Here is a 23795-nt window from a genome sequence, read left to right on the forward strand (position 1 = left end):
CATGACTTTTTCGAACCCTAACCCGATCAACAACGCATCGGGCCTTTGCAGGAACCCTAGAAACCCCCCTTCTCTCCTCTGTTCCGCCCGGATCGGTGCGCCCTGGCACCCTGGATCACGAGCGAAGGATTAGGGAAGGAAAAGGGGACAGGGAAAGCCAGGACTCAACGGCGGCGACCAAGATCGCCCCGAGAGGAAGAAAACCCTAGCGAGAGGGAACTAGCAAGGGATAGCGTCTTTGGTGTTTCGAGAAATAGTACAAGTTGGACCTCGAGGACCGAACTTCTGCATTTGTTGGAGGTGTGGGCGGCTAAAATTCATGCCCACTGCGTAGCCGGCCTTTTACCAGCAGCTCAATTGTAGAAGGCCTTACGGCCCAGTTAGAATGGGTAGCCCACGAAAGTGCGTGCTTTTACTCTTGGACATGTGCGTGCGTGTTACCTCTCAAAAAAAGAGTGCGTGCGGGTTATCGAAAAAGAAGGAAAGTGCGTGCGAGAGCAGACCTGACGGGGACTCGAGCGCCGCCGCCGCCGGCGCGCACCTGACCAGGTCGAGCCGACGAGGGCTCCTGGGCGTGAGCAGCGGAGCATCCACCGGTGGATTGGAATTGGAGCAGTGCCGGTGCGCACCTACCCAGATCGAGGCGACGAGGGTTTCTGGTGTTGAGCCGCGGAGCATCCGTCGGCGGATTGGGGACTCGAACGGCGCCGGCGTGCACCTAACCAAGACGAGGCGACGAGGCGTCCTGGGCATTGGGCCGAGCAGAGGCGGACTGGACATCGCTGCGAGCGGCGGCGCTCATCGGAGCAGCTACGCTCAAGAGTCCTGATAATCACTTTCCTCTGTTTTCTGAAGAAAAAACAAGGTTACTTTCTGTCCATCAATTTGCCAGATCCTGCTATCTTTGATGTCGTCAAATGCTAGCACTGCTAGTTAAATTAGTTTGGGATAACTATATTTTTCGTCCTCGAACTTAAATGTGCAGTCTAGTTCATCATTGACGGTAAATGTGCAGTAATATTTTGGATGTCTGCTTCAAGTTCAAATGTGACAGTAAATGTGCAGTCTAGTTGGTCATTTACAGTCAATGTTGCATTTTGGTGCTGCAAGTTTTCAAGTTGGAGGAAATAAAAGAGCAAAGAAAGTCCCAGCAAAACTAACTACTGGACTAGTGTACTTGTACTCATGTTTGTGGTTATCCCTTGTGGTTATGTCTGAATTCATGTTTGTGGTTGCTTGTAGTATTTCTCACTTACTTTGTCAGACTTTGAGAATTCCCTTATGGTTTGCTTGTAAGACTAATCAGTACTATGTTTGTGGTTGTCAGACTATGTTTGTCATGCAATCTGTTCGGTCCAGTACTCTCTGTCCAATCATCTATTAACAAGTGAACAATCGGCAATGCATTCAGTTTACACAGTTGTCTAAAATCATGTGAACAATTTGCTATGAATCCCATTCAGTTTATAAAATGGTCTGGAACTGAAACCATCTAGTTAGCATACAATTTGCTGTTACCAAACTGGACAAACATGCGACTGAAATGCTCCGAGCAAACCCAATTTTCCATAAATAACATAGGTCAGATTACATGCAGGTCAAAACCAGGCCAGGTGGACGATTTTAGTCAAAACCGGGTCTACGACATACCAAAACCACTTTAAGCATCGTGAGGGATGAAAAGTATCCGGTTTAAATAGTCGAGGGATTGAGTTTTAGTGGTTTCAGAGTTGAGGGATGATTTCTATACTATCGCCAGAGTTTGAGGACGAAAAATATACTTATCCCAATTAGTTTCAGAACTCCACACCGCATACAAAACAAAGTTTAATCCCTGCAAGACAATTAACTTGTGGTCTTTTATATATGTATATGTATATGTATGCATGTTTGAAGCAACTTGGTGTTTTGGCTTGTTCAGGATCGTAAGCATTTCGAGAGGGTCATGGTGGAGCCTAGAGTTTACGATCAGTTGGGAGCCTCTGCGCCGCGCTCCGGCGCACACCTGTCTAGCGACACCAAAGCCGTCCTCTGCCTTGGGGCAGCCGCTGCTGTGGGCTGGGCAGCGTGGAGGTACTGCCAACGCCGCGCGTGCCTCCGGAAGTTTGGCCGGGACATGACGGCATTCGCTGGAAAAACCGATCCGGTGATCGGCCGCGATGACGAGATTGACCGTGTCGTCTCCATCCTCTGCCGCCGGACCAAGAACTGCGTCGCGCTCGTCGGCGCTGCAGGGGTTGGCAAGACGGCTGTGGCCGAGGCCCTCGCCCAGCGCATTGCCGCCGGGATGGTCCCCGATGTTCTCGCCGGTGCGCGCGTCATTGAGCTCGACGTCGGCGCATTGGTGGCCGGGACCAAGTGGCGTGGCTCCTTCGAGAGACGCATGAAGGACGTGATAAAGCAGGTGGAGGCCGCGGACGGCAAGGTGATTCTGTTCATCGACGAGATGCACATGCTTCTTGGCGCCGGGCGGTCCAGGAAGAGTGCCAACGATGCTGCCAACATGCTGAAGCCAGCGTTGGCCCGCGACCGTATCCGCTGCGTGGGTGCCACAACTTTCGATGAGTACCGTAAGTTCATCGAGAAGGATGCCGCACTAGAGCGGCGGTTCCAAAAGGTGCAGGTCGAGGAGCCGAGCATGGACACAACCATTGAGATTTTGCAGGGGCTAAAGAAACGGCACGAACGGCACCATGGCTTGGTAATACAGGACGCAGCTCTTGTTGCTGCTGCACAGCTTGCTGGCCGCTATATCACCGGTGAGGAACCCATCAGTTTCACTCATGTTGTTTGATGTGCACCCACCTAGTCACTTAGAAAGTATAATTAAAAAGAAAGGGAAGAAGATGGAGTATATATGATCTTAATTTGTTATAGTCAGATGTTCATCTTTGTTAAGGCTCACTTGCCAATTTAAGCTATTTACATGAAAGTTGTGCTGTACAATTCAAGGGGGAGGATAATTACATTGGAGCACCCTTGTTGCATTGGGTACATCAATGCATTGATTAGTGGCAAGAATGTATATGCTGGAGAAAACTGATGGATGTTATTTCTATCTGTACTGCAGGTCGTCAGTTTCCTGACAAGGCAATTGATCTAATTGACGAGGCATGCGCCACTGCAAGCAAAAAGATGAGGCAGATTAACCGCCAAAAGGCGGAAGTGAACATTACAAAAAGTAGCTCTGCAAAGGCAATGAAGGAAGCAATTATCACCCCAGATCATGTCGCACAAGTAGGCATTCTTTTCTTAATAATATTTGTGTCTATTGTTGTGATCGACGAGTCATGCTTACCATGATGTTCCTATGTTGTTATTTGAAGGTTGTGAGCCGATGGACTGGAATTCCTGTCACCGCACTTAATCAAGACGAGAAGGATAAGTTAATCTGCCTAGCGGACAGACTGCATGAGCGTGTTGTTGGCCAGGATGAAGCCGTCAACCTAGTAGCAGATGCAGTGTTACGTTCTAGAGCTGGCCTTGATCATCCTGGCCAGCCCATAGGCTCTTTCCTCTTCTTGGGCTCAACTGGTGTCGGAAAGACAGAGCTCGCAAAAGCTCTTGCCGAACAGCTATTTGATAGTGAGAAGATGTTGGTTCGCTTTGACATGTCTGAATATGTTGGGAGTAGTTCTGTGTTGCGTCTTGTTGGAGCACCTCCAAGGTTTAATTCGTATACTATGTGCTATTTCCTTATTTTCTTAGCATTACATTATCTTATTGTATCTAGTCTTAATCTGAAGTTTGACTGGTCTCTTTTAACATCTTAAAGCTATCGTGGCTATGAAGATGGTGGACAACTGACTGAGAAAGTTAGGAGGAACCCGTACAGTGTCATCCTTTTTGATGAGGTGGAGAAAGCAGATCCCTCGGTGTTCAATATTTTTCTTCAAATCCTTGATGATGGCAGGTTGACTGATGGCAGAGGCCAGACTGTAGATTTCAAGAATACCATCATCATCATGACCTCAAATCTTGGATCTGATTACTTAATATCAAAGACGGCTAGAAAAAACACAACGGAATCTACACGGGAACTTCTCATGGAACAGGTCTGTGAGTCTCAGACAACCCCTGTGAAAGCTGCAGCAGCAATTGCTAATGATTATATGTGTTTGTTCATATAGGTTTGCAAGCACTTCAAGCCTGAGCTTCTCAACAGACTGAGTGAGATTGTTATATTTGAGCCGCTTTCGCACGACAAACTGAAGGAGATAATGAAAATCCAGATGAAGAGCATTATGGCCAGAGTAGCTACCAAGGGCATCTCTCTTTCTGTTAGTGATGCCGCGTTGGACACCATCTTATCGGAATCATACAGCCCAGTAAGTATATCTTCTGTTCAAAATTATCACACGATTAAAGCCTCCTGTTTTCATGTGACAGGAGGTTGTTTCTTCTCCACATGTTCATATGTTTCGGTAACCATGCATCAACATCTCTTGTAGACCTACGGTGCAAGACCCATAAGGAGGTGGATGCAAAAGAATGTGATGACAACTCTTTCCAAGATGTTGGTCAAGGGAGAAGCCAGTGAAGGCTCAACAATCTGCATTGAAGCTACTGACGACAAAAAGGGGTTGCACTATGAAGTGGTGAAGAAGATGTGAGCCTAGACCAACGTGGTCTTAGCTCTAGAACACATGGAGCTTGGAACACTGATAATAAGTTTGTCAAATTTTCTAGGAGTTTATTATGAACAATCACCATGTCCATATTTAGGAGAAAACTCACTTAGGCTATTGAACCTGTAAATACTATTGAGTCTAGTCATGAAACTTATCAGCGAGCAATGATTTAGTCGTATCACTCCCATAGCAAATAGTTCTCCATCTGATCCAAATAAAGTGTCGCGTCTTTGGTCCAAATTTGAGCTAAAGCCACAACACTTTTTTTTTGGATCGGAGGGAGTGTATAGTTCTTAAGGAATAAAATCCTCTACAGTTCCCATGAAACTCCGTTGAACCAAAAAAGACCTTCGGACACAATCAAGGGTTCACTGTGCTGGCGAACTTATTAAACGTATTGATCACATTTTAATCATTCTAAGACTATAAGTTGTAATTAGCACCCGGTCGTTTTTCTTTTCATTTTCATAGCTGAATTTTACAACCATCCATCAAAAGCGAACTTACACAAATCTACTTTGAGGGCAACTTGCAGAGATGAAATCAAACCCAGTAGAACAACCATTCATCCAAAATGAAGGGGCGCTTCCAGGCTATCCACGCCAGGATCAAAGGGAGAGAGAAGAAGGAGAGAAGCTAAGCTAGCATGTGCAGCCTCGCGCCTGACGCCTCACTCCGTTCCACACCCAACGGTTCACAGCCATCTCCACCTGTTCAGCCTCGGCATTGTCTGCACCGACCAGTTCTACTTTCAGCTGCCGGCACCCACCGTGCTCGGTTCCTGCCGCACTAAGTCGCCGACTCCTTCCTGTTCACGACGGCCGTGCTACCCGGCATCCTTGCCGACCACCTCATGCCACAGATGTCTGGTTTGAATATAAACTTCCATAGAAGTGAGCTTTCCCTTTTGGGGAGGCTAAAAATAAGGCTGATAATTACAGTAAAATCACCAATGAAATATCTAGGTATGCCTGTTAATGAGCATAGAATTAGGAATAGAGATTGGAGACCGGTACAGAGTAATAAACTTGAAAAAGTATGCAGTAGTTGGCAGGGAAGGCGCTCCTCCTGGCCATCAGTGGTAGGCTTATTCTGATTAAGTCTTGCCTAGATAATATGCCTACCTATATGATGTCCTTTTATGAAAATCTAGCCCTAAAATCATATTTTGTGCAAGCATTGTGTGGGGTATGGGAAAATGACTCGGTTGTGGGAAGACTGGTGGGTGGGGGATAAATTCAATCCTATCCGCGCCTATGCAATGTCCGTTTTGCCAAAAATATTACAGTCGCAAAGGTGTTCCGAGAGAGGCTTTTCCTCGGTCATTTTCCGTCATACTTTGGGTGGCGATACTCTTAGGCTACGGGAGAGTATACAAGAGACGTGTGATGAAATGCAATGTAAGGATGGGCCAGACTATATTAGATGGGCATTATTCTTTGGGAAAATTTCAGTTAACATGATGTATAGAAAACTGATTGATGACAATATCAAATTCCCCTTCAAGCTCTTTGTGGAAAACAAAAATGCCGTTGAGAATCGAAGTGCTTGTGTAGCTTGTTCTAAGGAACATCGTGTTAACTAAAGATAACTTGCTAAGAAGGAGCTGGCATGGGAATAGCTCCTGTTAGTTCCGTGGTAAAGAAGAATACGTTGATCACCTGTTCTTGCAATGTTCTTTGGCCAGACTTATGTGGAACAATCTTAAGTGCGCTTTTAGTCTTAAAGATGTTTATTATGATAAAATCAGTTGAATAACGGCCAAACATATGGCGCTTCATGTTTGAGTCATGTTTTATTTTTGTTTGTAGAAATAAGATCTGTCTAGGAGTCATCATCAAATCGTTATATTATTTCCTTCCCATTTAGTATTTGCTTTGAAGAACTAATTTGCTATATGAGACGACGAATGCTTGTCTTTCTCTTACAATGAAGTGTTTGTCTTGTGATGGGCAATGTATATTGAAAGCGTGAACATTTTTTGAGTGCGTGAACAAAAAATTGAAATCCGGTATATTTTTTGAATTTCAAAAGTTTTGAACTATTTTGTGTAACGAGAACAATTTTTGAATTTTGAGAACAATTTTTCAAAATCTGAACATTTTTTCGAAAACACGAACAAAAATTGGAATATTGTCAAACAAAATGAAAAAAAGGAGAAGAAAAAAACGAACGAAAGAAAAGAAACAGAAAAAATGAAAAAAATAGAAAAGAAAAAACCAGAAATAACTATAAACGAAAAGAAGAAATAAGTCGGACCGGTGGCAGTGTTGTCCTGGACCCAAAGCCCCAACCAGCACTTCATCAGGGTCCAAAGTCCAAACTAACGAGAAGTTGATTCGTCATGGACTTCCCGTTTCGTAGCCCAGAAAGCGCAAAGTCTCTCCTCCTCTGACCTCCCACACCCACAGATCCCTCCCGGACAGAAACACAGCACGGCCGACCACCCTCCGCCGCCGCTCCGCCGCCAGGGCTCTGCCGTTAAATCGTCGGCGGGGCCTGAGCCGGGTCCGCGGCCGCCGAGGACGGCCTTCGCGGAGAGCGCGAAGAAGGTTGACGCCCTCAAGGCCGAGCTCGCCGCCAAGTCCTCCCGCATCGCCGGCCTGGAGGCTAGGGTCTCGCTACTCGAAGCCGAGAACGCGGGCTTGAGGAAGGCCGTGTCTGAGGGAGGCTTTGGTCGATTGGAGGCGGGTCTCGGCGGAAGCAAGCAAAAAACAGCCGACATCGCGGGAGGGCATGTGATGAATCATGTCATAGAGGTTAGTGACGGCGAGGAAGATGAGATGGCTGTTGATGTCAACGTGATTCTGGATGACGATGATGTTCTCATCACGCCGCGAGGCAACAAGTGCGTAGCGGCGGCACGCGTGATCAGTGACAGCGAGAGTGAGGACGGGGATGAGAATGGTCAAGGGCATAGAGATGGGGATGTGGGTGTTACAAGCAGCAGGAAGCGTGCGTGGCGTGGAGTCGGTGACAGTGAGAGTGAGGATGGCAGTGAGGGTGCTCGTGTGGTTAATCAAAAACCTGGTTCACCTCTAGTTACAACAGGGATCGAGAGTGAGGTTGACGATGTTGAATTATACGGAACCGAGGGGTGTTCTACTCCTGGAACAAGGCCCTCAGCTCGGTTAACTAACAGCCAGTCAAAGAGAATGCGACCTACACGTCGGGAGCTTGAGTTTTTTGAACCCAACAATCATGAAGAGAGTGAGGATGATTCAGAAGAGGATGGTAGTATGGAAGATTTTATAGATGATTCAGAAAATTTTGCTGATTCTGTTGAAGAATCCTCTGCTGGACCAGAAGAGTCTGGCAATGAGGACACTTATGAAGATGTTATAGCTAGGATACGCGGCAAAAGGAATGCCAAGAGTAAGGATTGGGAGATTGAGGCAGAGATGCTATCAGCATTTGGTGAACACCCTGAACTTTGCCTGAAAGCTGTTTGTGCCCTCTATCGAAAGCAGACCGAAGAAGAACAGGCAGAAAAAGCCACTATCCTTCACAACAAAAAAGGATTTAGCCAGATAGATGCCCGAAGGTATACCTACTAATATTACTAAGGGTAATTTATTTGTGTATTTGCAGTGCAAGTACCCTCTTTACTTACACTTTAGTCGAGAGCTCTGCACACAGTTGTATCACCATTTACGTAGTACTACATTTGCTATTTAGTTTTGTCTTGACATTATTTGGACTGCTCATTGTCTGCATAGCATTTTGTCCGTACGGCAGTTTGGCCTAGTTCGCAACAAGAACTTTAATCTAGACATTTCTGTATAGAATTTTTTTTGTCTTTAGAGAAGAAGGGATTTGCTATCATTGGGTTGACAGATACTGCATTGACTTGACCATGTGTTATACTGATCTTGATGTTCAGTTCTGTTTGTAAAGAACCACTATTTTCCATGTATAATGCAGGGCTTCTCAGACTAATAGGTATTGTTCTATTTACAAAATACTCCTCTTTCCCGTGTAGAACTCTATGCCACATGCATGTAGGTTGAACTGTCAGCATGTCAAACTCCGTTCTTAGGTACCGTTCGTTCTGATGCTCAAGATTTTAGCTTTTGTTCTATTTGGTTATATAGCATAATAAACACATAACCAGTTTTGTTTGACACATATGAATAAGTAACACACACCATAAACGTAGGTGATATTTTCTTTTGCTTTCATTTTTAAGCATATTACATCAGTCGTTGAGGAAGGGATCAAGAACTAGCATTGAACTTGGGGTTTCTGTCTGTCTCACCCTGCAAGTTGTTTTCTGTGTTTAGGGGTTCTCATATAGCACAGTTTCTTCTGGATGGTGATGCTGCTGGGCCGCTTAAGAAGACCGTACAGGACTTGGAGAAGTACAATCGGCATGCTCTCAAGTTCTGTCACAAGATAGCTTTACGTTACTCGAAGCAGTTGTTTGCAATATATCAGAAGAAGGAAGACCCCTACTTTCCATGACTCTGGTGTTAGTTATCACCAACTTCATATGTTGACCTTTCTGTGACCTTTGTGCCTGCTCCCCGATCAGTCAGCCCGAGTCTTTTGTATATATATGGGTTTAGTTTGGTGTCTTCTTAAGTACTCCCTCCGTCCGAAAAAACTTGTCTCTCAAATAGATGTATCTAGCATCAAGTAAGTGCTAGATGCATCCATTTGAGGGACAAGCTTGGGACAAGTCTTTTCGGACGGAGGGAGTAGTCTGTAGTTAAGGCATGCTAAAGTTAGTTTATCGCTAGGATGCACGCTGTTAAGTTAAGCACGATGTCTGACAGGGCCTATGTTGTTTAACTGAAGTTCTTGTGCTCCCTGTAATATCCCTGCCTAGTAAATCTATCCAATGAGCTGTTGTTTGTTCAGTTGCTTTGTTCGTGGAGTCAGAATGTCATGCTTTCTCTCCTGCTCGCGCGCTTTAATAATGAATGGAAGGTTGGCACAAAGTGGAAATTGTGGTGCTTCAACATACGCTCTGAATTTCCGGACCACATTCTTCATGCCTCTTCCTCAGCAGTTATTCTCACAGAGATTTGTGCCACCTGAAGCAACAAGAGTTTGACAATCGGTTCGAGGCACTCTACTTCGGCAATTGTGCGGAGAACATAGATCTGTACAGGAATGGTTCTGTACTCAGCATATACTCTTGTAATCTGTATTCACTATAATAAGATATACTCCCTCCGTCCCAAAATTCTTGTCTTAGATTAGTCTAGATACAGATGTATCTAATACTAAAACGTGACTTAATATATCCGTATTTAGACAAATCTAAGACAAGAATTTCGGGACGGAGGGAGTACCAACGAAGACAAGAAGTAGGGTTGTTACCCACCTCCACCTGAACCTGGGTAATTTTGTCGTGCATGTTTCCTTCGTTTTGCGAGCTTTGTTGGTGAGATCATTGTGTCACCCCTTAATCTACAATTTCCACTAGTATGCGAGGTACACAAATTTCGTGTAACGACGCTTAGGTTAACTTTTCTCACCCTCTTAATATTGCAGCTTTTCCTACAGTTCAAATACATGAGAAATAATGGCAAATTATAATGTATTGTCGTCTTTTCACTTTTTTCTTGGGAGGATCTCTAACCCTAATTCCTTTCAACGCTTTGGGGCTAATTACTCTTTGAACACTTGTTAAACCATTAGTCTCTCAAGTCACATGTCATCAGTGCCAAAACCCAATTAGAGGTTTAAATGTCTTTTTTCGGCGGTGCTCACAATTGGGCTTGAAAGATGCCTTACAAGCGTCAACGACTGACTGCACTCATTGATGCCTAAGTGTCCATGTAGGGGCGTTGAAGCCGTGAGGGTGCTGTTTGCGTTGGGGAGAGGATGCATGGCTGTGTCGTGGAAGTCGATGGTTGGCACGTATACCTGGTGGGGTGAGGATTTGAAAAAAAACTCATGAATTTGAAAAATTCCACATTTTTTTTAAAAGTTCGTGAATTTGGGAAAAGTTCACAAATTTTAGGAAAAAGTTCACTAATTTGAGAAAATGGCATATTTTAAAAAAGTTAATGGATTTGAAAAGTTTATGAATTTTAGAAAAAAATCATGAATCTGGAAAAGTTCATGTATTTGAGGAAAAAAGTTCACGAATTTGGAAAGAAAATTACAAATTTGAGACAAAAAAGTTTATGAAAATAAAAAATTTCACATATTTGAGGAATTTTTTTCACAAATTTTGAAAAAGTTCACGAATATGATTAAAGTTCAAGAATTTGGAAAAGTTCATGTTTAATAAAAAAATACGAATTCGAAAAAGAAAAAAAATCATGAAATTTAAAATGGAAAAAGAAAAAGAACAAAAATAAAAGGTTGGTTACTCTGGTTTGACGCAAAAAAGAAGAAGAAAAGAAGTAACTAGGCATAGCAGGTGAGCTATACCAGTGGTTATTCCGGTTTGGAAGTAAACCAAAGGTTCGGAATTCGAATCTTGCAGTGCGTTCATATTTTTTAAAGTTTAAAGAAAAAAAAGTAAATAGTCCGAGCCCAGTATGAGGGGTGCGCCGGTTTGTAGAGAAATCTATGATTAATCAGCGTCGAGGGCGCCCAATAAGAGTTGGGGCCTATCCTTCGAGTAGACCCTTTTCTAGCCTCAACCTAGGCATGGGCAGCCCAAACCAAGCCCGGCCGAAAAGCCCAGACCTGTACGAGCTAGCGTCTTGGGCCAGGCTCTTGGTTTGCAGCATAGAACAGATTTAGGCCGGGCTTGGGCTTCATTCTACTGTAGCACGGCCCTTCCCTAAAATTGCATTTTAGTTGGACTTGCATCCGTGGGCTTTGTCTGTGCGACTGGAAGGCCCACTGATTAACCCTATAGCCATCCTCCTCTTCCCGTCTTCGCGTGCGGCGGCGCTCCCCATCCCACCACGTCTCTCCTCCGCGCGGTACCACCGCCCCTCTGCTCCGACGGCGGCAGCCTCCCCTGCGTTGTGGCGCCAAGGACAGCGCCACCCTCCCGTGCGTGAAGCCGCCTAGGCCGACGTCTCCCTGCGTGCGTGGCATCGTCCAGGCCGGCGTCTCCCTCCCGCGCGTGGCGTCCCGGGGGCCATGGCCTTCGCGTGTGCATCCCATGTGCGCCGCCTCCTCCTCCACCCCGGCGCCGGAGCTCCGGCGAGATCCTTCTACGCCCAGCCCTACCAAGGTACAGTCACTTTCCTCCTGATCCGTGAACTCCGCGGTTCTTCCGCCGTTCGTTGTGGTGAAATGGATTGGAATTCCTTTGCGCAGCCAAGGTAGGCGTGGTGGAGTTCTTGAACGGCGTCGGGAAGGGGGTGGAGACGCACGCCGCCAAGTTGGAGGAGGCCGTAGGCGGCGATCTCCAGAGGCTGCTCGAGACCCGCACGCTGCGGCTCAAGAAGCTCGGCGTCCCCTGCAAGCATGTACGTGTCCTCCCTGTTCCAGACATTCCTTTGATTTAGTTATTTCTTTGTAGCTTCGCTGAAGGCTTGATGTGGTTTCTGGCTATGCCGTGCTTCTTCGGCCATTTCATTGTGTAAATGTAGAGTTTGGTTAGGTTTTGTTCTCCAATCTTGTGATGCTTGGAAAAGAGTCATTGGGTTAGTTCGTGTGTACAAGAACACAAAGGCGCCTGTTGCCGCGTCCATCCATCTTGATGAAGGAATTTGAGAAAGTCTGGGATGGAAAAAATAAGAAAAATTAAAAAGCTGCAGTATATACGGGGTGTATATGTTCAAAACCTCTTGATTTTTCCAATGTTTTAGGTATAGGACTGCATATCCTGGAAGAACCGATTAAGATGTTTAATAAGACTGCATATCCTGGAAAATGATGATTGAAACATGACCCTGCAGAAACATAATAATTGAAGGAAATGCAGAAGTAAAAAAAAAAAGGGCAACCTGGTGCATGTAGCTCCCGCTTGCGCAGGGTCCAGGGAAGGGTCCGACCACTTTGGGTCTATAGTACGCAGCCTTTCCCTACATTTCTGTAAGAGGCTGTTTCCAGGACTTGAACCCATGACCTCATGGTCACAAGGCAGCAGCTTTACCACTGCGCCAAGGCTCCCCTTCGAAATGCAGAAGTAAACTAAACGAAATTAATCTGAATATCATACAGCTTCAGATACTTAGCATTTTACTAAATCAGATATCTAATAGAAACATCCCAGATCTACTACAGATCAAGTTCATCTTGTCTAAAGATCAACTTGCTGACATCTTTATCAAGCCGCTGCCACTTTCCTTGTTTGAAGTCTGTCGATGCAATCTCAACCTTCTTGACACCGGTTAAGAATGAGGGAGGGTGTTAGAATCCACGTTGTATACGTCTTAGGATTTTAACATACCGTACATACCTTGTATTTGTACTAATCCTTTGTGATATATAAAGAGAAGCACCGCAACCCTTTGAGGCGTGCGATCCCTCAATCTATCTCTCGTACAACCACAACTTACAAGGGGCGTGTGGTATTTTTCCTCTCCTGTTGCAACGAGCAGGTTCTTTTGCTAATGCCATGTTAAAATAAAAGATGTGGACCTTTGGGGTCTTGAGTCATTGTTATTGGATGAGGGGCGTGTGGTATTTTTTTCTCCCGTTGCAACGCACGGGCTTTTTGATTAATGCCTATCAAAGGGAGAAGATTATTGAACTTTTTCTGTCTTCTTAGCTTCCTAAGATATTTAGGGAACGGGCTTACTTAAAAGTACCATAAATATTTAGGCCGATAAATCTAGGGTCCCCAGGTAAAAATTCTTTCCAATCAAGTACGAGTTCAAAATTGAATTTTTCGGGGCTACAATTCGTAGTTTTTGAATCTATTTAGTTTCTTCGAATCAGGAGGCTTTACATACAAAACCAAAAACATGGTAACATTACGCTTCTCTTTCTTATTCTTATTTATATAAGTTGTCTTACTTTCACATGAAGTGAAAGGGACGTTGTTCAGAAGAGCCTTCCTACATTTGCGCCCTGCTAAAAGCTATCACACCACATGGTGAAGAGACAATCGACAAAAGACGAGCAATAGCCCTTGGCAGGCCCCATGGCTGCTGCCTCTGCAGCATCTTGCACTTGATCCTCCGACCTTCTGCCTGGATCCAAGGATGATTGAACTAGAGGTGGGTTCAAAATGGCAGGGACTTCAACTCGTGGAACACGCAGAGTGGGGGGCGCATCCTCGGGTTGAGTCTGATCCCCTATTGGATCTGGTAGTGCTTCTGCGGGTTGAGCCTGACCCTATGCAGGATTTGGTAAAACTTTCTCTCTGTTATGTAATAAAACAGTTTCAAAACGAAATCCATGGGTAAACAAAAAGCAAAGAAAAAGAAAATGCAATTTGTTGTGGGAACGACTTAGATGATGAATTATCCCCCTATTAAGAAACCAAAGTAATAATAATGATACGAAAATCATTAGGAGAACAAAAGGCAATTCTAGGCCGATGGGACAATGATTAAGAATTCCCCCAATGAATTGCATTTTCTTTTTCATTGACTTTCGTTTACCCATGGATTTCACTTTGAAACTGTTTTATTAGATGACGGGGAGAAAGTTTACCAAATCCTGTAGAGGCTCAACCCGCAGCCAGCTCTGCCAGATCCAGCAGGGATCAGGCTCAACCTGTAGATGCGCCCCACTCTGCCTACTCCACCAGTTGGAGTTCCTACCATTTTGATCCCGCCCCAGGTTCCGTCATCCTTGGATCAGGCTGGAGGACCGAGTGCAAGATGGTGCAGAGGCAACATCCATGTAGGCTGTCATGGGTTGTTGCTCGTCTTTTGTCGAGTGTCTTTGCACCATTTGGTGTGATAGCTTTTTGCAGTGCACAAATGTAGGAAGGCTCTTCTGAACTAAGTTCCTTTCACTTCATGTGGAAGTAGCACAAATTATATAAATAAAAAAGAAGCTTAATGTTACCGTGTTGTCGGCTTTGTATGTAAAGCCTCCTGATCTGGAGGAACTCGATAGATTCAAAAACTACGAATCGGTAGCCCCAGAAAACTCAGTTTTGAACTTGTATTTGATTGGAAAGAATTTTGACTTGGGGACCCTGGATCTATCGGCATGTCATACTAATTTTACTATGCGAGGACCCAGTATTTCAGCTCATGCTTGAGTGCTTGCCTATTTTTCCTTTATCTTTTATTCGAGATTGCCCCTAATTAAAAGTGGCACCCCGTCCCCATTCGTCCCCATTCCCCAACAAACTAACTATTGAGTAGAGTCAAAAAGGGAGGCAGAGCCAATGCCTATTTCAGTTTAGAATGAGTAGTCTTGTCTTTGATCAACAACTTGTATTCTATGATTCTTCAGAAGTCCTACTTAGCTCAGTTGGTTTGGTCTTATACTTGAAAGCCTTTGCCCTTTAGGTTGTTTTGAAGGCATAGTGCTGGCGTCAGCTAGGAGCTACCATTCAGTGTGGAATATTTCGTCGGCCATCTCGCACGCACTCATATCGGGAAAGGAAAAAGGAAACGAGATCTAATAGCGTATGTAGACGTAGACTCGAGCTCTTTGCTAACATAAAAAAATCTGCCTTCTACCCTGGAAAGGAAGAGTTCCTATCTTACCTTGGGAGAGAAGGTAAAGGGTGCGTGCGAAATTGCTCTGCATGCCGTCCCTTCCTCAAGCAAACAACACGAGACTTAGTTAACAAAACAGGAACTCCATCCCTTGACACTAATTTCTGATGTAGAAGTTGAATCGAAAAAAATGCGAGAATGCACATCCAATATTGAGAAAATGTTGTGTCACTGCCCTTGCCTCAGGGTCTTGAGAAACCAGAAACTAGTGTTCGATGGCCCCAAGAAATCCTATTGGTTTTCGGGGGGATGCCATTTTTACAAACTTCCGCATGCTGAGCGTGACTATGGATTTTATATAGTTATGGAATAACCTTTTTATCCACGTCTTCGACAAAAGAGTCCTGATATCGCTTGTTTGTCCCTTGATTCCGAAGTACCAAAACCGAAGGCAGAGTTGAATGCATTAGGTTGGGAAGTGGCCTAGAAGGTGCTTAAAGATAGGTGACAATTGTGAAAACCAAGTTTAGTCGACTTGTCGGTAGCAAATGACCTTTCTTTCATCAAAAGTAGGTAAGGAAATCTCTTTTCTTCTCTTCTACTCGGCTATGGATCTTCTAAAAGGAGAAGCAATAAATATAGAAGTGCTAGGTTGGGATTTGAGTGAGATCCCGAATCGGTAGCTTCAGATATCCTCTTAGACTGGGATGAGATTTTTGATAGATTTCTTTGCTTTAAAGCATAGTTTCAGGTAGGTTATGCTCCTTTGCTTCATCCCTATAGTTAAGGATTGCCAATCATATAGTAGCAGTAGACTAGCCATATTCATCTTCCATCGTCTCTTGTTTCCCCCTATTTAAAATGGTCAGCCTGCTCAACAGAAAAAGTCGCTCTAATCGTACTCGAGCCTAAATCCTCCAATAGGGCTTACCTGAGTCAGTTCTTTCCTTCATGTGCGAAAGCAAGGCCTGTCTTGACTTTACTTGAATGCCGTTTACTGAGCTATCTTTTTTTTTCTTTTGGTGAAAGCACATTTTATTATTTTACAGAAGCAAGACGAAAGGTCATTTCACCAATCTGGGGAATAACAGTGAAAGCAATCAATCGGAGAAGCCCTCAGTAGTATTGAGAATGAAAAAGTTGATTCATTCCCCAAGCGTGTGTATGCTTTCCACGGGCTTGATCTCGATTTCTTCTTAAGCTGTTATGTCCTCCAAAGTGAAGTGGATTGGTCGGAAGCTAGACTCCAACAACATTGGTACTCAAATAACCGGCTCTGGTTTATGGCTTAGAACCTTCAATCTTTAGCCATTATTCCCAGGGCAAAGACCAAGAGCTGGAGATAATAACAAAAGAGGAGAAGGACCGGACCGATCGGTTAGAATAATTGGTCAAAGCCTCTTAATGCATATGCTCGGGTCATGCCTTATGGTTTACTTGGGGCCGGGCTGATGGATCGCATGCTTATAGGATTGGTTGATATCATGGTTTGCCTCACTACATGAATGGTTGATGGATTTAGTTTAGCTGCATACTAAGGTTAGCTGGAACAAGAAGTGGTGAGTGGTCAAAAAAGTTCCATCGAAAAAGATAGCTTGGATTCGATCGCTACCTTCGTGGCACAAGCGCGAACTCTAAACTTCTTTGCTTCTGGTAAAGAAAAGGAAGGAAAACTGAACCATTATTTATAAGTAAACTCTGCCAAGAGCAGCTAAAACATGACTCCAACTATGGCCAGCCTAATACCAGCTTTTCTTACTTCGTCTGGAGCCATTTTCTTTTCCTTCGAACCGTCTCCAGAACCGGAGCACCAATCCTTTGCTCTTGCTCGCGCATTCCCTTTGTTCTAAACCAATCCGGAATCGAATTGCATTCTGTACAATAGAAATAGACTAGCTTTTCCGCTTGGATCTCGTCTTGCTTGCTGGGAGAGAGGAAGCTCCGGACCGCCTTTTCAAGCCAGATAGCTAGCGATTACTCTGCAATGATACCTGTGGACAACATTCATTTAATCTTCTAAAGGGGTTTTTGCTACCTTGATCGGACCGTGTGTGGATTCGCTGGCTCGAAGCTTCGAATCTTTACTGAGCTTTCTTCCTTAGTATCGTATTTCAGTGGACCAGGTAGCTCTGGTTGCAGTCCCAGGGCTTTCAATTATTACTACTTACGATGTGTTTCGTTCTATTGAAATCCTGCATCAAGCTGATGTTTCATTGATCGACACCAGGCACATCCATCACATCAAATATTTCACTTTTCACACGCATTTATTTAAGGACCGGTAAACTAGACCCAGAAAACTCCCCATATTTAAAACGAACGACCAATCACAAAATATGGTGCAACACTATGACAAGCGTTCTCACAGGCCAGCACCTCGATGCATCCGTCTCAAGAGTTGTACACCTTACATGTGCTTCATGCCACATTCTCTCACTTTCTGCTCTTCCATTTGCCTCCATCGTATAATCAATCTCACTCTCATGTCATGAGTGAAAAAACCATATTGTACATATCAAGGCCGAGAGGACACGTTCCTCTCATGTGGAGATTAGTGTTAGGGACCCTTAGTATTTTTAACCGTTTACTATACGTACATGTGGGACAATCAATCTATGCTCTCATTCACATTTCATTCTAGCACTGACGACTCCAGCTCTATCTATCCCTAGAAGCAAATGGAGTAAGTCTGATGGAACACTCGGATTGGAAAACATAACTATACTGATAGGCATGGATGATAAAAAGCTTGGAAACTAGTTCAAGTCGAACTCAAAAGCAACTAGGCAAACTAACTTCCACTGAAGCAGCTTCCCTACAACTAGCTGCCATTGTATTGGTTGGTGCCATTTCTTCTCTTGGAGGCAGGGCAATAGATTAAGATTAGGTGGTAAGCAAAGGAACTGTAGGCTTAGGGCTGCGAGTGAGCGCAACTTCAATAGGTGGAGGGGAGGAAGGGAAGAAAAATCAGCTATTTCACTTGGTGTTGTAATAATCGCTGTTTTCAGGTTTGAAGGCATAAACGCAGCAGAGATCTTTCATTTAAGAAGCCACCATAAAGAGGAAGGGAAGAAAAATCAGCTATTTCACTTGGTGTCGTAATAACCGCTGTTTTCGGGTTTGAAGGCATAAGCGTAGCAGAGATCTTCTTTCAATTAAGAAGAAGCCACCATAAAGAGGAAACAAGGCGTTTAAGGGACACTGACTCCCATTATTTTCTCCAGGCCTGCTTTGGCTAAATCGACGTGTTTCGGGCGTTTAGCTAGCTTGAATAAAGAAATCTATCTCTAAAGGGGGAGCGGTACGACTATTTTAGGTTAGTGGAAGGTTGAAGAGAGAATAGCTAAAATAGCCAGTCGGGTAGGCAAGTGCGGGTGGCTGTGGTCAAAGTGAATATGTCTTGTTTCGTTTAGTGGTTTCGGCTCTCCGGCACCGAAGTAAACTCTTTCTATTGCGGGGCCTATGGAGTTTGGGGATGAGTGCTGACACTTTGCTGTGCAACATTCCTGTTTCTTTCATTCCCCTTACTAGATCAAAAAGGGCATATGTGGGTTTTGAAGATGCCTTGACCTTACCACCTTATTCTAAATTTCTAATAGCCTGCATCAATGCCTCTGCTAAGAATATAGGAGCCCCCTGGGTTCAAGATCTTATATCAATTTTCATCTGCTGGGAAAGAATTTGGGTGCGGCAGGAAGAAATGGAATTCTCAAAAAAGTATAAACAGGTCTTCCCCACTGCTGCATAGAATCTGAGCTGGGTGGAACTGAAGTTCGGTTTCGATCAAGACACCCCTGCGTACTTACCTTAAAAAACGACTAATGATCAACCGATCACAGAGGTCCTTTTCCAGCAACTTCAGATCAGGAAAACCACAATATAATATGAAAGCAAGCAAGGTGAGATGGTTGTTGTGCCAAATTCAAGTCTTTAGCCCGTTTTCCTACTAACCATGGTTCGATCCCCTGCAGCTGCATGTTATCTTTCTATTTCACAGGGTTCCATGCGCCTGCCACTGGCTTTGGTTTTTTTCCCAGTTTGTGCGAAAACCGGTCAGTTCTTTCCGGTTTGTTGGCGGGGCGGTCCATAGAGCTTAAGAAACCGCACGTGCTGCCAGTTTCTGTTTTTTCCGGTCTGACCAGCAGCCCGGTTTGGTTTTGAAACTATGATTATAGCTATGATCCTGTCTATAAACTTCAGAAGAGAGCATAGTTTTGATTTGGGCACACAGTTTAATGACTGTACTAACATTGTCATCACGTGGACTAATAGCCTACAGAGTTACATATCTCTTATAGCATAGAGTTATAACTGACAAACATAGTATAGGAGTACCGTGGACTGATAAAATTGCAGGATCACTTCATTGGGTTTCATTTCTCCACTTCTAACAGAAAGCATAGTTTATATAATGCTTACAATAATGTCACTGCCGGAATCACCAGGAGTACAACAGACACTGTTTTAACACATGAGTTATTCAGGCCAATACAGAGAACACTACCAAGTTCCAGCAGGTTTATTGAACATGCCCCAAGATAATCTGATATAGGATGGAATTTGTAGGTAAAACCGATAACCAAGAAGGGAGATTCCAGTGTACTAACATTCCAGGTAGCAAGTTTGTACTTGTTTGTTTCACCTAGTTACTACAGTCAACATGTACTTGTTTGCTTCACCTAGTTACTGCAGTCAACATGAAGTAGCACTTAGCACCGATGGACTAAGGTTAGACGTCAGTGAACGCGTGGTTGGAGGACTTGACACATACAAAGTATCTGTTGTGCCATATGGTGGGCTGGCGAAGGCACGCGTTGGTGCTGTGGCGGTCTGGCGAAGGAGGAGGCTGGCAATATGTTGAAATCTGATTTGGACTTGGAGAGTTCAATAGGCTGCAAAATTTGATAAAGTACAGTTTTTGTAATTTCTGAATGCATTTGAAGTAATTCCTTCTGTCAGTTATCGGCTAGCATACGGACATGACATGCATGGAGTGTTATTTGGTCGATTATGATGTTTCCTAGGAAGTAGTTAGCTTGGAAATGTGTGGGTAACATTTTAAAGCTCTTACTGTATCACAAACATTTCTCGGACGTTCCATTTGCTAGTATAATACTGTGAGTAGTGTTCTAAAGAACATCAGCTCAACGAGCATCTGTGTGGACTAGAAGCATTTCAGCCCACGCAAACTATAAAGATGGTTCACAGCTTACTAACTGCTAATTGCCATCATTAACATTTATTGTGAGTTCAACTGGTAGAATCCTTACCTGATATGTTTCCTCTGTTTAATTTCTTTTCATTTTCATGTGGTTAATTTATGATACTATTGTTTGAGTTAAATTACTAATTTGGTTGCTTTGCCTGATGCAGAGAAAGTTGATTTTGAGTTTTGCTCACAAGTACCGTCTTGGTCTTTGGAAGCCCCCGGCAGAAGCCAGGAAAGCGCAATAAAAGTTGGTTTGTTTTTGAAGTGTTGACTTGGGAGAACTATGTGATGTTACTGGGCTGAAGCATGTTTGGGACATTGAATAATTGTGTTGTGACGTGGGTGCCGCAATCAGAATGTTCTTGAAATCCAACCTATAACTGGCCCTGTTGATGCTACTCAGGATTTCTCTTTGTTAGTTTTGGGCAATTGTCTAGAAATTTTCTTTGTTGCAGAAACCATCATCACCCTATTGTACCAAATTGCTGTTGTCTTGCGCCTGCAGGAGATTGAAAATTGCACTGAACTGACAGTAAGAGAAAGGACACCTGCGATCACACTTGATGCACCAGTATTTGAAGACTGCAATAGTCACTCGTTGCTAGAAATGGTATCTTGTTACAGCTGAAAAAACATTGGTTGGGCTACACTCAATGCAGTGCGTGTGCATGCTTGTAATGTGACGAGAGCGACAGATATGGTAACATCTACTCTCACAGATCCTTCATCAGCGACATGGAATATTATTTTTTAGCTTAAATTCTTCCATTGCCCACGTCCATTTTCAAAATGCATGAGAAAAGAGTAAAAATCTCAAAGTCACACTTGCAGCACGGTATGTGTCAGTCCAGATGATGCATCCAAGCCATAGCCCATATATATACCTCTAACGTACATTTTGGTTGTATACCCACAAACGCATATGCTCATTCAAGTGAGGCGTTTTGGCTCCCGGGATCATCTACACATGCGCCGAGTAAAAAAGTCAAAACAAATACTAGAAAAATAAAAAAAATCCATTTTTTTAGCATGCTAGATAATTTGGTGCGTGATGTCTGCTTTAAATTTTAAATTATTGGCAAAAAAGACAAATTTGAGGTCTGTTAAATAGTGTACTGTTCAGACTTAATTTTTATTGTTAAGAGCTACTCAAATTTTCAAATGCTCTGAAATTTGAAGCACACCTCATGCACCAAATGATCTACCTTGCACAGAAAATTTGGATTTTTATAAAAAAAAATTGATTTTTTTATGAATTGTTTCTTGACCGGGTGCAGATGAGCCCGGGCTCAGAATTGGATATTCACTTCTTCCCATAATATTGTAATAACATGTTATAGTATGATTATGAGACAGAGGAGTATATAGGAAAGCAAAACTACAAATTATCTCCTTCCACAAACTAATTCTAGGTAGCATTCCCGAAAAGAAACTAATCTAGGTAGCAACAATCTTTATCTCTGTATATATTTATATATTACGTAAGAAAAAGTATAGGGTTCCTTTTTTTTGTCAGAGTGTTTCGTCCAACTTTCTATTTTTTTCTCTAAGCATAATTTTCTTTTAGAATCATCTTAATAGTGTGCCGTAAAAAAGTTGTTTAATTGTCCCACTTCTTATTGACTTGCCAAGCAAAACATATATTTTTTTGTAAGCCAATAAGTAGTTACAAAATAAAATCGTAAAACATATTTAGGTAAGTAATATTTATTTGGTAAGTCACCAAACGCACATCGCCGGAAGGTCTAAAATAAATCCAGAGGAATGCAACATGCAGCGCCAACTTTAGAACTTGAAACCCAACCGTTTGAGCTACGCTTTGCTCGTCGCACGAGCAATTATCTAATTAATAAAAATAAGGCCAGGATTGCTTGTATCCGAAGCTATATGTACAAGCAGAGAAACGAAATGCATCTAGTGGTGATGTAGGTCGTACACTTACGGGAAAGAAGAAAATGAAGAGAAAACGGGTGTTTGGTTCTCTCCCCATTCGGCTAGAGCTGGCTGGAGTAACATGAAGTCGAACGCCTTTCTGGTTGCCGAACCTTCTCACACCAATATACTACTACTACTACTACTACTACACTAGTAAGCATGCACGTGCAACGCACGTCTCAAATGTAATTCAAGTGAGATTAACATAATAAAAAAATTAATGTTTTAAAAAATATAAATCAAATGGATACACAATGTTTGATATCGCTCAAATTGTATTTTCAAAAGTGAGACACAATAGTGGTTATGTTGCTGCATAGAGTAATCACAGGAAAATATTCTCATTTAAATAAAATCAGCAATTATTTATTAATGCAGTAATATTGGCTTGTAGTGTAGTCTTTTCTTCGAGTGTAGCCAGGAAAAAAAAGTATAAACTGCCTTACGGTGCAGCTATATTGTTCAAGATGCTTAATTCTCGAATCTTATTTTATTCTACTAATCTGCATAGCAAAATATATACTTGTACTAATTTGGATCAAATTACATATATTTTTTGGTTGTGTGGATTGCCAAAATTATATAGTTATCTACTATGGATAATAGGAAATAGAAGATGATATGTGACTACAACGACTTCTATATAAAATAAAGATGATTTACAAGAACTAATTGAAATGTAAAAGGGCTAAAAGAAATCCAATAATTATCATGATAGAAAGTATTCAGCCGTTTTTGTATGTGTTTATGCTTTGGCAAGCATACTAACTTACAATGCTGTAAGACGATCTGTACGTACATATACTGATGAGTTATGAAGAAAAATAAAATAGGTACATTTGTAACAGTGTAATACCTGATCCGAAAAAAGTTATTCATTAATATTATTGGAGGAAAGAGGCGCGCAGACAAAGAAAGAGAGGCGGTGCAAATAAGGCCTTAAATAGTATGTCCTCAAGTTTGCCGATGGTTGCCGTAGAGCATGCCCTGGACGTGGATGGAGTCGTCGCAGTAGCGGCAGAAGAGCACCTGGCCTCCAGGCAGAAGATGATGGTGGCGACAGCACGTGTATTCCCGAAGAAAGATGAAGCTCCTCGCGCTTCCCACATCGTGGCTAGCGTGCATGATGGCGGCAGGCGGCTCGCGATTAGCTTCCTAATAGGATGGATGCGTCCGAGATAAGTTTTTTAATAGGATGGATTTGTGTGAGATTAGTTTCCTAATAGGATGGATGCACTCTGATTTAGTTTCCTAGAATAGGATGCACCTGTGATTTTTAGTTTCCTAATTGCTTAGGCGTGGAGTTTCATATTTTCCTCCACGGTGGAGTACGGTCAGTCAATGTAAATTACTAAGTGCACACAGAAAATGGGTTAGGTTAAGGCTAACCGTTAGATTGATTTTACTGGGCCTAATCGTGCGGTTGTATTGGATCTGTGTATGCTTTGTGGGGTGTGCTTAAAGAAGTTCTTATTTGATTGTTTAATAGTAGTATAGATAGGATGGATTTGCGTGAGATTAGTTTCCTAA

At 43.2% G+C, this 23795-nt stretch overlaps 3 protein-coding genes across 3 annotated transcripts; all 3 read left to right on the forward strand.

Annotated features, from left to right (window-relative positions):
- The first annotated feature begins 467 nt into the window (after positions 1–467).
- LOC119294819 (chaperone protein ClpB1-like) lies at positions 468–4807 on the forward strand. The gene is made up of 7 exons (XM_037573091.1): positions 468–865; positions 1922–2759; positions 3071–3237; positions 3327–3667; positions 3776–4055; positions 4131–4328; positions 4452–4807. The coding sequence occupies exons 2-7, from the start codon at positions 1946–1948 to the stop codon at positions 4611–4613; spliced, it is 1962 nt and encodes a 653-aa protein (XP_037428988.1). The 5' UTR covers positions 468–865; positions 1922–1945; the 3' UTR covers positions 4614–4807.
- A 686-nt stretch (positions 4808–5493) lies between these two features.
- Positions 5494–9493, forward strand: LOC119292466. The gene is made up of 3 exons (XM_037571300.1): positions 5494–5596; positions 6996–8175; positions 8915–9493. The coding sequence occupies exons 1-3, from the start codon at positions 5494–5496 to the stop codon at positions 9093–9095; spliced, it is 1464 nt and encodes a 487-aa protein (XP_037427197.1). The 3' UTR covers positions 9096–9493.
- Positions 9494–11468: 1975 nt separating this feature from the next.
- Positions 11469–21036, forward strand: LOC119294820. The gene is made up of 3 exons (XM_037573092.1): positions 11469–11781; positions 11868–12019; positions 20495–21036. The coding sequence occupies exons 1-3, from the start codon at positions 11688–11690 to the stop codon at positions 20573–20575; spliced, it is 327 nt and encodes a 108-aa protein (XP_037428989.1). The 5' UTR covers positions 11469–11687; the 3' UTR covers positions 20576–21036.
- The last annotated feature ends 2759 nt before the right edge of the window (positions 21037–23795 follow it).

This window comes from Triticum dicoccoides, chromosome 4B (assembly GCF_002162155.2).
Source record: "Triticum dicoccoides isolate Atlit2015 ecotype Zavitan chromosome 4B, WEW_v2.0, whole genome shotgun sequence".
NCBI lineage: Eukaryota > Viridiplantae > Streptophyta > Magnoliopsida > Poales > Poaceae > Triticum > Triticum dicoccoides.

What these genes read in the sequence shown, in the direction of transcription:
- LOC119294819 (XM_037573091.1), top strand. Translation starts at nt 1,946, where the DNA reads ATGGTGGAGCCTAGAGTTTACGATCAGTTGGGAGCCTCTGCGCCGCGC. An exon ending in TGCTGGCCGCTATATCACCG is followed by an intron (nt 2,760 to 3,070) that starts GTGAGGAACCCA and finishes TCTGTACTGCAG; the next exon opens with GTCGTCAGTTTCCTGACAAG. An exon ending in CTTGTTGGAGCACCTCCAAG is followed by an intron (nt 3,668 to 3,775) that starts GTTTAATTCGTA and finishes AACATCTTAAAG; the next exon opens with CTATCGTGGCTATGAAGATG.
- LOC119292466 (XM_037571300.1), top strand. Translation starts at nt 5,494, where the DNA reads ATGTCTGGTTTGAATATAAACTTCCATAGAAGTGAGCTTTCCCTTTTG. An exon ending in ATCACCAATGAAATATCTAG is followed by an intron (nt 5,597 to 6,995) that starts GTATGCCTGTTA and finishes CCCGTTTCGTAG; the next exon opens with CCCAGAAAGCGCAAAGTCTC. An exon ending in AGCCAGATAGATGCCCGAAG is followed by an intron (nt 8,176 to 8,914) that starts GTATACCTACTA and finishes TTCTGTGTTTAG; the next exon opens with GGGTTCTCATATAGCACAGT.
- LOC119294820 (XM_037573092.1), top strand. Translation starts at nt 11,688, where the DNA reads ATGGCCTTCGCGTGTGCATCCCATGTGCGCCGCCTCCTCCTCCACCCC. An exon ending in CTACGCCCAGCCCTACCAAG is followed by an intron (nt 11,782 to 11,867) that starts GTACAGTCACTT and finishes TCCTTTGCGCAG; the next exon opens with CCAAGGTAGGCGTGGTGGAG. An exon ending in TCGGCGTCCCCTGCAAGCAT is followed by an intron (nt 12,020 to 20,494) that starts GTACGTGTCCTC and finishes TGCCTGATGCAG; the next exon opens with AGAAAGTTGATTTTGAGTTT.